We start from the raw sequence: 15,163 nt of genomic DNA, 5'->3' as shown, positions 1-15,163 counted from the left end.
CACCTGACAGATTGTGTTTTTCTTTAAAAACAAAAATCACATCATGTCACTCCATGCTTTTAACATTTTAGTCATTGGTTGTTCTGAAAAGATAGTCCATGAGTGTTTGTTTGAATCTGAGGCTGTCTTATCCCTCCACGATTCTCCACCACCTGTCCCTAAACAGGAAACACTGGTTGGTGTTTCCCTAGCTGTAGGCCTTTTGTTCAGTGTCTCTGGGCATGTGATTATATCTCATCTACGTCTGTACCCCCCAACACTGAGAGTGAGTCTGCAGGCTTTGGTTGAATTCCAGAGAAGTCTTTGCCTTTGATCTGCAAGGCTGGACATTATCTTTCTCACTTTTGTAATAACGGGATTCATTGAAAAGTAGATAAGCAGATATTCACCTGGAAATCAGAAGTCCATCTCACCTTGCAGATATTCGTAGACTTTACTAGGATTCTCTTAGAGTCCTCCGTGCTAAGCTTTGGGAGACAAACCAGTTGAGGCCTCCATTCTCAAAGGGAGGTGAAAGGAGAAGATAGCTTGTCTTCACTAACTCTGAATGGTCATCAAAAGGTAATAGCTTGTCTCTTTTTCCCATAGCTTTTATTCATACAGGCATATATATCACCGTTAGTCTTCTCCATTGCCCATAAAATGAGATTGGGAGGGAAGGTGTGGTTCAAAGGCATACCAGAAATCTCATACCTAGAACTCAGTTTCTTTGAATGGTTTTATAGTATTTTGTATATTTGTTTTCTACAGGTTGCTTTCTTCATGTAATCCCTGAGCATATTACAACTTCTGGTAGTAAGAAACAGTTTCAATCAAAATCTCAACCCATGCTGTTTTAAGAGTAAGCTCCAAGAGAATAAGAGCCTTATTTACATTTTTCTATCCTGTATTCCCAGAACCATGGTGTCAGGACCTGGAAAGTAATAGGAAATGAGCAATTTACTTTGTTTGAGTGGTAGGATTCTGTTTTAATTCTATAAACAATTTTACAAATAAAAATGTAAACAATGAAAAAAATATTGCTGAATTTCTCTACACTTTTATGAAAGTGTCACAAATACCTTTTACCTTGTCCCTATTGCCTAGCCTGGTGATGACAGATAGAAAGCAGTAAATAGATTCTGAATACCTTAATACATCTGAAAAGGTGGTGAAATTTGAATTTCGCAGGTCCATAAATCTCCTGGAGTCAGTACTTATTTAATTTTTAATTCTAAGTATCCTAAAAATGCTAAATAGGATTGAAAATTATTCTAAATAACTATATCTTTATTTTCAATTATTTTTACATCATACCCTATCAAACCAACTATTTTGTTATTTTATTTTGCTTCCTGCTGATGGTGACTTTCAGATGTAACTAATCGTTTTCTGTATTTGCCTTTAGGATTTGATACCAGTATTTTGCCAATTTGCAAAGATTCACTTGGCTGGATGTTTAACAGACTTGATACAAACTATGACCTATTACTGGACCAGTCAGAGCTTGGAAGCATTTACCTGGATAAGAATGAACAGTGTACAAAGGCATTCTTTAATTCTTGTGACACGTACAAGGACAGTTTGATATCTAACAATGAATGGTGCTACTGCTTCCAGAGACAGCAAGGTAAAAGATGAGACACCTACCAATGCAGATAGTTGAACTGCATGTCAAATTTTATCTATTCCTTCATGATAAAAAAAATTGCACACTATACCCATTCATTTTGGTAGATTCTTTTCTAATTCGAGTGTTTAATGAAAGAGCAAATAAGCATCACGTTGAACAATATAATTCTGCTAGGGATGAAAAACATGCTAAATAAGATGAAAAATAGTAATAAATAATTTATGTTAACGTACTTCATTGTAGTTTTCATTATGAACCACCAAAAAGCACGTAGAGATATGAGAACGTCAATATTGAAAGTAATCATTAAAATTAATTTTCTATCTGCAAATAAATATTTTTTTATCACTATACAATAGAGTTTTAATGTTCTGTTTTGATCTTATTAAATGAACTGAATGAACCACAGCATTCACCATAAAGTTATTTTTACTTATTTGGTTTTAAAATGATTTAGTCTTTCAAACTTTTCACAATTACTTAGCTTTATAAAACTTTGCTAGCAAAGAAAATTGTCCTGATTCTCTGGAAGAGATGAGGTAACCTGAAGGGTTGAAATGATGCTACTTCTTAATGCTTTTTTCTGTATTAGAACATGTTAACATGATATAAAATTAAGTATGTAAAGGAAAAGCATCTAAAAAACTCACATTATGATAAAGTTTGGGGAAAACTAAGGAAACACTGATATGTCACTTCGATGCTAATTAAGAAAGCAAACTGGGAATTAGTCTAATGCGATACACTTGCTATTGTCACTGCATTTTAAAATTCTTGACACCTAAGAGAATGAATAAGTTACTTGAAACTCTATTAATGATTCTCAGTTTTTCATATGGAAAACCAACACATTATTTAAGGCATTGTATTATCTCAATTACTCTTTCATCTGTCAGTAATAGTTTAGTAATTAGGGATGAAATGATTATCAATAAATAGATTGGTAGTGAATCAACACCAGTGTTTGTAGAGTAGCTAAACTATAAACCATTTTAAACAAAGTTTAAAAATTGGATTTGCTTTATTAAAGTATTCTAGATCATACACACACATACAAAAATATATTGTTGACTTTATTATTACATATGTGCTTCTAAATTATTGAACACCCCAAAAAACTACATCTTAGTTTTAATGACTAGTATACACTTAGATCATTTAAAGAATAAAAAAGTAAAACCAGGTAAACTGCCATAAAAAGATATGTGGTCTTTTTTTTAATAATGACAAATTTAGTTTTTTATTATTATGATAGCGCATTTAAGTGTTTATAAATGAACAATTAAAAATATTCTGAATAACTCTGAATGTTTCTTCTACAGAAATAAATACTTTAAAAATATTCCTGGATTTTACAGTAATATTTATAGAACTGATTAAAGGTCCCCAGAGAAAATTTTGCTTTATATACTTTTCAATTATTAAGCAGTATTCTTCCAAAGTGTTAAAATTTTTATAGTCACATGAAGACATTATCTGAGATCATTTGATACATGGTAGAAATAATTTAATTAATGGTACACAAGCTGGTAAAAGGATTTATACAACTTCTCAAAAGTTTAGGAGAGTTTGGTAAACTATGTTTATTACTTTAATATGCTAAAAAATGTTACAAAAGCTCTATCAGGGTAACTGATTTATTCAATTAGTCCATTAAGTAATTTTATAAAAAAGAATAATCATTAATTGAAAAACATTATTCAAATATTTTACCTTATAAAAGAATATTTTTTCTTGTTTATTCACTGAAAAATAAATTCTTTTTTACTATAATAAAGTCACTATAAAAAGTTAAGTTTTAACTCTATAGTACACACATTAATTTGTTATTTAGTGAATAAACAAAAATAGTTATATATATGAAAATTATATATATTATTAATACATACATGGAAAGAGAGAGAAAGAAAGAGAGAGAGAAGTATATAATGGGGTATTATTAATCCGCATTGACCCAAAGCTCCAATCAAGAGGATAGTTATATTATGTTAGAAAATATCTGGAAAATAAAGTAATGATGTTTTTTAAAAAATGCCTTTTAAAAATTTGAAATTAAGGTTAATCTCAAAAGTTTAATATAAAGAGGTTGATAACATAAAGTTTCAAGCAAGTGAAATCCTTGTAAAGAAGAAACCTATTTTAACTTTAATTAAAATATAAATTTGTTTCTATGACTAATTTTCTAAATCATGACAATTAAGCAATACAAAATGGATATAATTGTGGTTTGCATAATTTTTCTAAGTAATCATGAAAGAATGAGTAGGAGGAATATTAATTGGAGATTCTGGTTGCCTTAGGAGTTCATAACTTATTTTCATAAAGTATAGTTTAAGCCTCTACTCTAAGAAAGTAAATCAATTACTAGTTGCTATTTCATTTAAAATCCTGCTGTGTATGATGTAGGAAAGAGAGCAAAAACAGAAAAACCCAACTTTTATTCATGTCCATCTAGTCTTTTATATATAAAAGTGAAAATATTATTTCTATTTTATAGTTAAAAACCAAAATTTATTCATCTTAAATAACTTCACATTATAGAATGAATATAGGAACTGGGATTTGAAATGACTCTTAGGCTTCTGTCTCTAAGTAATTCTAATTCTATATTCAGAATTTGCAAGGTAACTCTATATAAAATGTCATAGAGACATCACTGCACCTTGTTGGCAAACCTTATTCAGTATATAGGTAACATCAGCAAGTTACTATTTCAGTTGACAATATATTCAATATTTTTCCTCAGGACTACAGTGAAAATAGATATTTTTAGAAGTTATTTATACTTAATCTACAGAAAGAGATATCAAATGTGGGTCATGTGTATTAACTTTACAAAAGATTTTTTTTCTATTTATGAAAGAAATTAGAGACAATTTTGTCCTTTGGTATTATGAATATTTAAAATCTACACTGACTAAATAAACTTAATAAAGTTATCTAAGTATATCCATTCCATGAGAGGCTATATGAATAATAAAATATTGAGGAAAAGAGGGAATAAGGGCAACGGCTCACTGAGAGGGAAGTCAGCTACCTTGCTGTCCAACTCCAGAGCATCCTTCATAATGCAGTGGAAGTGAATGGTGTCCCTTTGGAGTTGTGCAGTATACAGCCTGTGCAACCATGTGCTGCCTGCTTGGAGAGTCATTCACGAACCTCTGTAACATCCGCTTTTCCATTTTGACTCAAAATTGTCTATATACATTTGACGACTAGTAAAAATATATTTCTCAGAAATGACTAGTTGTGAGTACAGAAAAAACACATTTGTATATTAATAACTATTATAAACATATAGATATTTCCTTATTTATTTTTACCTGTGACATTTTATTTAATTCAAATGCATTATCATTGCGTTGAAAATTATCAATTTCTAATATAGATAATGTGTGAATGGCCTTAATATAGGCATTTAAGTTTTTAAATTCAGAATGCAAAACAATGAACAATGTTATTTTCAAAAACAAAATTTAAATATTAAAAAAATTTTATTATGTTTTCTTTGTTTTTTTAAACTAATATATGAAGTATTTACTTGTAAATTTGTCAATTAAATTAAAAGATTAATTCATGACTCTCACCATTTTAGGCATATAAAATTAGAATTTTCTATAACCTTAAAACACTATTTGGTAGGAAATAGAGTAGGGGAAATCAATTTTGTCTTATAAATCTTGTGCATGTACCCTAAGCTGAATATTTAACTCTAATCATGTCCAAACCTTCAGGTAATTAGTTGGGTCACTATCCTTTCTCTAGATCAGTTCTTTGCAAGTGAATTTAAATGACAGGCGAATCTCAATAAAGCACTGCAAGTATATATAAGTTAAAGGGCAGACAGAGCTGCTTTTTAAGTAATAGGAAAAATATTTCAAAATCAGGCCCTGTATGTATGAACAGCCTAATCTGTTGTGATTTCTCTTGAAATCTTAAAATGTTCCCATATAAAGAGCTTGTAGAACTAGTAATCAGGTTTATTCAGTTTACTAATCAAGTCAGACTCAAACATACCTGGATTTTCAGGCAATCCAGTTGTGAATATAAACAATTGTTAACTTCTACTTTACAATAACTGGCTATTAACAATTAAAAGAATTGCTTTTAATGTAATATTGAAACTTCAGCTAAAATTTTTGCTCTTGGTCCTAAATGTCATATTTGCAGGGCAGTATATTTTAAAATATGTATTTTATAAGCCCACACTACGCAACTTGGCTTCTATTTCTTTAATACTTAGTATAGTCTCACAAAATTATCAGGAAAATCAAAGCCATCGACTGGACCAATTTCAAAATGAAGTACAACAATAGGTAATTGCTTAGTCTTTTCAAAGAATTTACTTTTTCTTCATGTTTTAGATTCTCCAAGGAAAAACACTTTTGTCCTTATATATTAAACTATAAAATATGTTTTAAAAGCTTTATCTCATTTCCTTATTCTTCTTTACTTACATGCAATTTATTAACTAAATGTTATGACATTGGTATTCAAAAGAATTTTAAAATTATCTGATTAATTATACCTTGCCTTTTTCCTAAAAAGTTGTAATGTAGGAAAATAGGTACTAATTTATTGTTTTGCAGTTTAGTAGTTTATAACAGTTTTTATATAGCAAATGTTAAGAGCAAGTTTTTAGAATATGAATATAAAATATATTGAACTGTTTTCAGATAAGAATATATAATGATATATAATAATTTCTTACATAAAAGAATGTAATTATATATAATAAGTCAAACTTTTAATGTGTCTATTTAGAATTTTATACTCTTCTGAAAATGTTCTCCTTTAAGTGGTTGAGTTTGAAAAATAGGCAAATACTTATTTCCAAATAATATTTTATTTTTTAAAAAGATGGTTTATCAGAATATTGTATATGTCCCATTTTCAAATTGGATATATACTTGAAGCATCCAGGTGAAATAAAAAAACCAAAGCCTATCAACATTATTCAGTATCAAAATTTATAAAGGTATCTCTGATGTAACTTGAAAGAAACATTAACATTTTCATAGATCACTTTTTCAATGCAAAGCTATTTCTCCATATCATAGGAAAATTTAAATGAGAGAAAAACATAATTTATTAATTGAGTGGCAGTCCATTATTGCATTTACATTGCTGAGTTGATTGACCTTTTAAAAGTAAATGATAAGGAACATTCTGCATCATAGAGTAAGTATTTTATACCATTCTCTCTCTCTCTCTCTCTCTCTCTCTCTCTTTTATCCAATTCTGTCATTCTGAAGAAAATCAAGATAATCTAATATTAACAATCAGGAAAGTCTCTCTGTCTCTGTTTCTTTTTTTCTCTGTGTGTGTACATGTGTGTATGCACATGTGTATCTACATGCATGTATCTTCATAAGTAGAATAACTAATATGTAATGTGTCCTCTAAAGCAACCTAAAGGCTAACTGAAGTTCGATAATATAGAAACTATACTTTTCTTTGTTTAACTATAACCCTTGAAGTATCATTTTTAATGTCATTGCAGACCCACCTTGCCAGACGGAGCTCAGCAATATCCAGAAGTGGCAAGGAATAAAGAAGCTCCTGGGTGAGTAATAGATCATTTTTCTGAAGCCTTTATTGCTTACATAAATAACCCCAGGGAAACAGCAACATAAAATCAATATTAATCCAACAAAGATAGACTACACTAAATTTCAGTAACAAAATTTATGAAGTTTTTGAAAGCCATTAAACTTATTTTTATTATCTTACCTATTGAAAGATATTATGTGTGTTTTATTACCCTAATATAATGTTCATTTTGAGAGTTATTAAGTAAAAAGGAGACTTAAACAATGCTAAAGTTAAAGCATCAGCAGAAACTTCAATTCCAGTTCTATGGTTAACAACTCAAGAATTGATAGTACATATATTGCATATATATATGAAAATGAAAAAATACTTATAGACGATAGGTAGAGATAGATAGAAATGGGGGTGAAAGCATGCCCTGAGTACCGCAAGAAAATCTGAACACACTTTTTTGTGTTTTTTTATTATAGCCTCTTACTAACTTTTTATAAGTAAATGTATGGATTAGATTAGATAGATAGATAGATAGATAGATAGATAGATAGATAGATAGATAGATAGATGATAGATAGGAGACAGACAGACAAAGAGATAATTCCAAAATCCTCCCAAAGCTATCAGATTATTAAACTATTATATATGATTTTGTTTGTCCTTATAAACATACAATTTTTAAACTCCTTGGAATTCTTTCAGATTTAAAAAAAGTTTACAAAGATAGTACATAGTTTCCATATATCCTTCAACCAGCCTCACCTAAAGTTACCATCTTACTATGTATCAAATAACCATTGTCCATCTGTCAAAATTAAGAAACTAATATTGCTATAATTCTATTAATTAAACCTCAGACTTTATTTAGATTTCAGGAGTTTTTCCACTATTGTCCTTTTTTTTCTAGTTTTAGGATCCAATGCAGAACACCACATATGTGATTTTTTAAACACGTATAAATGCCCTTATATATTTAGTGGCACAAAATTTTATAATGCTTTGAATCTGATTAATCGGTATTATATTATGATATGCTATATTATTATATTGTGTGTTTAGATGAGAAACTTTTTCATATTACTTGAAAGTTCTTGGTTCAAAATTAAAAGGTTCATTTTTTGTAATAAAGCAATTTTAGATGTGAAGAATTACTAGTCAGAAAATCTACAATGTGTCATGTTTCTTTTAAGTCTTACAAAATGTATGCCACTTTACAAGTCACAAAGGAAAATAATACCTTCATACACTGGTTTGTTTGTTTCTACAAATCAAAGTTTAGCCATGTACAATGTTCAGCTAAAATTATTTTAGACTTGATCAAGGTTTACTAGTGACAAAAAGCTATTAATATTTAAGGCTTTGATTATTTGAAGGTACAAACAATTGAAAAAACATATTTAGTACCCATTTGGGGATAGTCACCTTTATTCTTCTTATATAATAAAAATGAAAGTCATTATTACAGAATACTGAATGTCTTAAATATTTTTTCATAGTATAATTTGCATAGTATAATGGTATTTGTCTGAAAATTGATCAGTTATTATATAGGAGGATGCCATATGTTCCAGTTTGCAAGTTCAGTCTTGGTTGATGTCTGAAGTTTGAGCATAATTCTTAATAGTGCTCTCTTTCATTTTCGAAGTGTACTTCCAGAAAAGATAAACTAGATGGTCACACTATACATCATCACATTTTTATGTCAAATATGTTAAATTATGGAAGTTTTTTTAAGAGGTAGATTAAAAATGTTGAAAATTTTCCTTATTTTTTGTTGGCCTCAAATTCACAGAAGTTTTTCTCAAGTTTTCCACATTAATAATATTCTGTCTACCTCGCTGAAAGACTAGTAGTTTAAATCTTTCAAGTGAATTATAATTTTTAGACTAAATTAATTATATATCAAACTTTTTAATATTTTTAAAAGGGAGAATTTATAAGCCCATGTGCTTCCAAGACTAAATGAGTTTCATGTTTTATCAATTTATTCAAATTTTTTTCTTTCACCAAATAACTATAGTATGTCTAGTCACTGAAAAAAAAAAAGAATGGTTGGGAAAGACAGGAAAATTTTCTAATCTCTTAAAGCTCACATTGCAGTGTGTGAGTGTTTATTGAAGAATGTGAATTCACTTTTAAGTTATTAATTAAACATTTATCATTAGCAATGTGCCTAGTATTATATTAGATATTATAGATATGAAAATGAATGTCTATCGTTCCCACTAAACTGAGGTTAAGGGTTGTTAAGATAACAATCAAAACCAACTTAAAAATCCCAATATAGGATTTCACAGTGTAGTGGTAAAAGCACGCAATGGCAAACTACACACACACACACACCCACACACACACGAGGTGGAAGAAGGCTATCAGAAATCTTCCAGCTGAAGAAAAGGCTTCATACTGGGGGGCACGGGGGGGGGGTGGTGTCACGTTTAAGTCAAATTTTAAATTGGAAGAGGGAGTGAAGGAGGGCAATTCCAGATGAAAATAAAAGATGTATACAGAGATGAAGCAATACTGAAAACAGCTTGATGTAGAAAGAACTTGGAATGTATGAATGAAAATTTGAGAAAATGATAATAGAAAGTTGGTAGTGATAAGATGGTGAAGGGTCTGGTATGCCATTTGAGTGGTCTGGATGACTTAATATGAGTGCCATTAATCAGATTCTAATTCTGTATTATACTTGTCAAAACAGTACCCTTTGCAGAATGAAAAATAAAAAGATAGTAAATTTGCTTAACAAAGGAAATGTAAGCATTTCATAATGATGATAGCCAGCTTTGTAGCCTGGACTGGGGAACTCCATATATGTATGTTTTGAGTGAATTAATGTATAATCAATGACTATCCAAAAGGAACACAACCTATTCATATTGCGTATGTGTGTATGTGTGTTTTCACAGGACAGTACATTCCACTGTGTGATGAAGATGGTTATTACAAGCCCACACAATGCCATGGCAGTGTTGGGCAGTGCTGGTGTGTGGACAGATATGGAAATGAAGTCATGGGATCCAGAACTAATGGTGTTGCAGGTTGTGGTAAGGAAAATGGTACTTAATATCTCAAATGCAGGATAAATACATAAGAATCTCGTTCAGTTGTTCAAGCATTGAGGACGTACCCTATGCAAAGATTATATAATATATTAGGGGAGGTGACTAAAGACTCAATCCTAGTGTATTAAAATGTGTATAAATAATAAATAGAATTGAATAATTTAGATATTTTAAGGAATAGTAACTAAAAGGTGGCTTATTTTTACCACTTCAAATACAGAAAGGTTGTTAAATACCTCTTGTTTTTCCCTGAGGTAAAGCAAGCATTCGTTATCCATTGTATTCCAAGTCAGCCAATCCTAGTGTATGCATGGTTTACAAGTTGGTGCCCTTTTGTTTGTACACATTTGGAGAAGTTGACTTAGGGAGTATGTAGGCTCACCAATGAAAGAAAAACGGACTTCTTAAAGTAAAGGTCCATAAATTGCAGCTATTTGAGTTCGTTTCCTTATGTTTGGGTGAGAAAAATATAGTTTACTTGTTTGATAGGTTCTTATGATTAATATTCTAATTGTTTTTATGAGCATGCATTTTTATGTATCAACCTAAAAATTAATATTTTAATAACAGCTGAGTATCACAAAAATGCATTTTAAAATTTTAAATGTGGCATTTTTTTTGTTTCATAAAATATTTTTCCAGAATGCAAGTTTCAAATCAATATTTTTACTTATACTATAGAGAATTCTCACTATACACACATACACACACACACACACACACACACACACACACACACACACGGAATTAAATGGATTGTGTTTCAGCTGATACAAATGACCAAATATGAAAAAAAAATACTTGGTCAGTCTTAGATTTTAGAAAATGTTTAGTTGTCTTTATGCAATTTTTAAGCTGATAGGCTGTGATTATTTTAAAATTACATAAATGGAAAACAATATAAAAGTAATTTCATTTAATGCTTACATGCCTATTCTGCATTTATTTTACCCATAAGATTTTCGATAGCTTCATTTTGGTTTTCTGGCCAACATTATCAGACAAGTAGGTGAAGTAGAACTCAGCAGCTACCTAACATCATTTTAACATGTAGAGAACATGTCTTTGTAATATGTAGTTTAAATTAGTTGTATTATTAACTACTTAATTATCAGTGATGCTAGTGATAGGTGTAGAATTTTGATTCTTTTATGTTGTAAATAAAAATTATATATAGATATGAATCTGATAAGTGAACAGAAAGATTGTTTTGGGAATATGACTTCTGAGTTTTCTTAGCATGGCAAAATTATTAAGAAAATACATGAAGTAGGAGAATAGAAATAAAGTTTTATTCTCATAAGATGAATTTCAGCATGTATTAAGATATCAATTTATAAATAATGAATGACATTAATAGGATATGTTATAATTAGCTACCTAAGAATTTTAAGACTAAAATATGAGAAAGGGTAGAAAATAAATGCACACTAACATTAGAACAGTTAAAAATAAATACATGCAGAAAAACATGTGTATTATTATCCCATAAATAGTAATTGATATATTTCCACATTTAAAAAAAAAAGAACTATGTTATGGCTAGCTATGTTAGTTTTCCATTGCTATTGTAACATATCCCCACAACCTCAGTGGTTTAAGCCACACAACTTTATTATCTTACAGTTCTGTATATCAGAAGTCCAACATGTGTCTCCTTGTGATAAATATCAAGATATCTTCAGGGCTGCATTCCTTCAGTTTCCTTCCATTTTCCACCTTCTAGAGGCTGCTCACATCTCTTAGCACTTAAGCCCTATTCCCCAACTTGAAAGCTGGCAGCACTGTATCTCTCAGATCATTCTTCTGTAATCACATCTCTCCCTAATTCTATCTGAGAAAGGTTTTTTTGATTTTGATGACACAAGTGATCATCTGGGCCCAACCGAATAATCCAGAACAATCTCCGCATTTTAAGGACCTCATTTTAATCATATCTGCAAAGTTGCTTTTACCATGTAAGGTCACATATTTGTAGTTTGCAATGATTAGGAAGTAAAGATCTTTGTGTGTGGGGGGGCAATTATTTTGCTTAACCACAGTAATAGGACAAATTTTTAATTCTTTGTGAAATTCAGTGTTTGACATGGACTCTATAAAAAATGAGCTGATATGAATATTACTGAACTGGAAATCTTACATGTCAGGCTTCAGTAACAGTTCTTTTTTTTAGCACATAAATTTTAACAAATGATAGAGAATAGACTGTTCCTTATCTTTGCTAAGCTAAAGAACAAATTAAAATGTTATTAATTCTCTCAATTCTCATCAAAATTTTACATCTCTCAGAAATTATCCCACTACTCAGTCAGATAACATTAGCATTTACTTTTTTCCCCAAGCTATCGATTTTGAGATCTCTGGAGATTTTGCGAGTGGAGATTTTCATGAATGGACTGATGATGAAGAAAATGAAGATGATATTATGAATGATGAAGATGAAATTGAAGATGATGATGAAGATGAAGGGGATGATGATGATGATGATGGTGATGATCATGATGGGTACATCTGATTGATGAGAGCTGAGATCAATAAATTTTAAATTTCTATTATTTACAAAGTGATAGCCCTATTGAGAATTACCTTCTTGCCCCCAAACAAAATGATTCTAAAACTCACATATATTTTGTATAATTATTTCAAATATTGCAACTAAAGTCATAGAACTTTATGTTTAAATAAGAATAAATTACTTTGAGTGTTTTATGCCTTAGAGAAAAAGAAAGCAAATATGGAGTCTAGCCAGAAGAAAGAAAGTTATGAAGAGTTACTGATAAAATTCATAAGAACTATGTAAATCTCCCACAAACAAAATAACATTCAATGCTTGAGATCATCTGTGTTATTTTTCTGAGAGATATCCTAAATTAAATGTACAAAAACTTATTGGTGACCTGGGTCCCAAGGATTTTATGAAACTATGCATGACCTTAACTGGAATTCCAAAGTAGCATCTTCCCCAACCTAGAGCGTGTTCGTGATGAGTGAGGGGATACCACAGGGTAAGAAAAATAAACTGACGATTGTAGAGTCCTCCATCTTATTTACATTATTAGTGACTTTTTTAATTATGCAATTATTCTGGATATGATAAGATATTTTACAAAATGGCAAGAAAGGAAATCTATGGATTCTGAAAGTTTAAAACTTATCTGTCTTTTCTAATTTTTATTTTAATTTGGATAGCAGTTCCATGTAGATGTTTTTTATATTCTTAAACAGCATGATTTCTTTACCTTTCCAAGTTTCTTTATCTTTCTGACCAGCAACTTAGGGTGCAGAACTTAAAGTAGAAGACAAAGGGAAAGATTCATTTAAAGCATATTTTCACATACGGTTTGTCATTTGCCCCAATGTCAAATATAAAAATCTTAGTTTTTGTTTTATTTCCTATTTTAGATAAAAATTTGCATTTAATCTAAGAATTATACCATTTTTGTTACTAGTGTCAAAACTTAGAGAACGTATTGTATGGTGCCTTGCAAAATAGAAATAGAAAGGTTTTAGCATGCATACCAATATAGGATATTAGGCAATATATAAGCACACCTAATTAACAGATTAATACCAGTCAAGGTACTGCTGCTGCTGGAATGAAGAAAATGGAATATGTTTCTTTCTTTTTTTCTATTGTTACATACTTGCCATGTGGACTTGTTTATGATTATTGTGTAGAGTAGCATTTAAGATTTAACTGTAACAAAAATTAATTGCTATACTTAAGTTAGCATGTTAATTAATTGTGTGGACATTTTGGCACACCTTCATTTTTAAGTATATCAGACCTATGGTTTTGTGCCCATAATAAAAATGGAAAAAACCTGTCGAATATTTCACCTTGGTATTATAATTTAAACAGTGGGTCAACTGGTCTCCCAATATATAATTCATTGAAAGTAAAATTGGTGGATTCTTTCCATTTGATTAATACACACTAAAAAAGAAACTTCAATGTTAACTTTATGTAATATTTAAAGTATACTGCATTTTCTTTTTTTACTGTTTATGTATAGTTTAAAAAATAAAGAATCTTGTAACCAAATTAAACTGTTTCTTAATGATTTTCTGGGGTAGAAATAGCATGAAGGGTTCTTAATCTATTCCTTGATTTTAAAAATGAATACATCACAAACTAGTAAGTAAAGTTTTTGAAAGATCTTGGGTATTGAAACTAGTAAGTAAAGTTTTTGAAAGATCTTGGGTATTGTTTTTCTACCCATGTTAAAAATGATCTTTGTTTTGTTTTAATTTTTTCATTCATCACAGTTGCAAAGTAGATAATTTTCTTTATCGAGGGTGTTATTTTTAGAACCATTTTTTTGGTATTATATATAATATATTTAGAAAAAGTTCTATACCAACAACATTTTTGAAGAATGAAAGACTAACTTTTTCTATTTAATGAATGTATAGGAATCATAAAATATAACTTGTAGATTGAAAAAACACAAATAATTAAATTCTACATAGAGTTTTAGAAAATGAATTTAAAGTAGGAAATATAGTAGTCTTGAAGTTAAACTATTTTTTTAAGGAATCTTTCAGGCTCTCAAGAAAGTGACCAATTCAACAGTAAGTATAAAACCAAAAACATTTACATTATTAAACTTTATATAAAATATCTGTATACAATTTGTATTTATATATATATGAACAAAAATTCTATTTGTGATATATATCAGGTCTCTTGATCATTATTTAATTACTTTGAGATTTTGATTTGATACAGTTATTTTTATTTATTAAAAATATCAATATTGAGCACCTATTGTAACCCAGGCACTATAGATTCATTGGTGAACAAAACAATTATGGAGTTACTATTCTAGTGTGGAAGACAGGCAATGCATTTATCCTTAGCCCATAATATAATGTGATTGTATTAGCATTGGAAAAAAAATCAAAGCTATTTCCTAGGTATAATATGAATTTA

The 15,163-nt window shown here is 29.7% G+C and overlaps 1 protein-coding gene across 12 annotated transcripts in view; it reads left to right on the top strand.

Moving 5' to 3' along the window:
- Window positions 1-14,272, top strand: part of SPOCK3 (SPARC/osteonectin, cwcv and kazal like domains proteoglycan 3) — a 328,840-nt gene extending 314,568 nt beyond the window's left edge. For 6 of the 12 annotated variants that reach the window (XM_011363729.1, XM_011363727.1, XM_011363725.1 and 3 more), the window contains 4 exons: window positions 1,388-1,609; window positions 7,116-7,178; window positions 10,072-10,209; window positions 12,570-14,272. In XM_011363729.1, the coding sequence (XP_011362031.1) occupies window positions 1,388-1,609; window positions 7,116-7,178; window positions 10,072-10,209; window positions 12,570-12,742 (596 nt within the window). In that variant the 3' untranslated portion in view covers window positions 12,743-14,272. The remainder of the gene's footprint in view (window positions 1-1,387; window positions 1,610-7,115; window positions 7,179-10,071; window positions 10,210-12,569) is intronic. The other 6 variants (XM_011363720.1, XM_011363728.1, XM_011363726.1 and 3 more) reach the window with 6 other exon arrangements.
- The last annotated feature ends 891 nt before the right edge of the window (window positions 14,273-15,163 follow it).

The sequence above is a fragment of the Pteropus vampyrus genome, unplaced genomic scaffold (genome assembly GCF_000151845.1).
Source record: "Pteropus vampyrus isolate Shadow unplaced genomic scaffold, Pvam_2.0 Scaffold88, whole genome shotgun sequence".
In the NCBI taxonomy this organism is placed as follows: domain Eukaryota; kingdom Metazoa; phylum Chordata; class Mammalia; order Chiroptera; family Pteropodidae; genus Pteropus; species Pteropus vampyrus.
The sequence above is the reverse complement of the archived record's forward strand: the minus strand, read 5'-3'. Positions and strand labels throughout refer to the sequence as shown.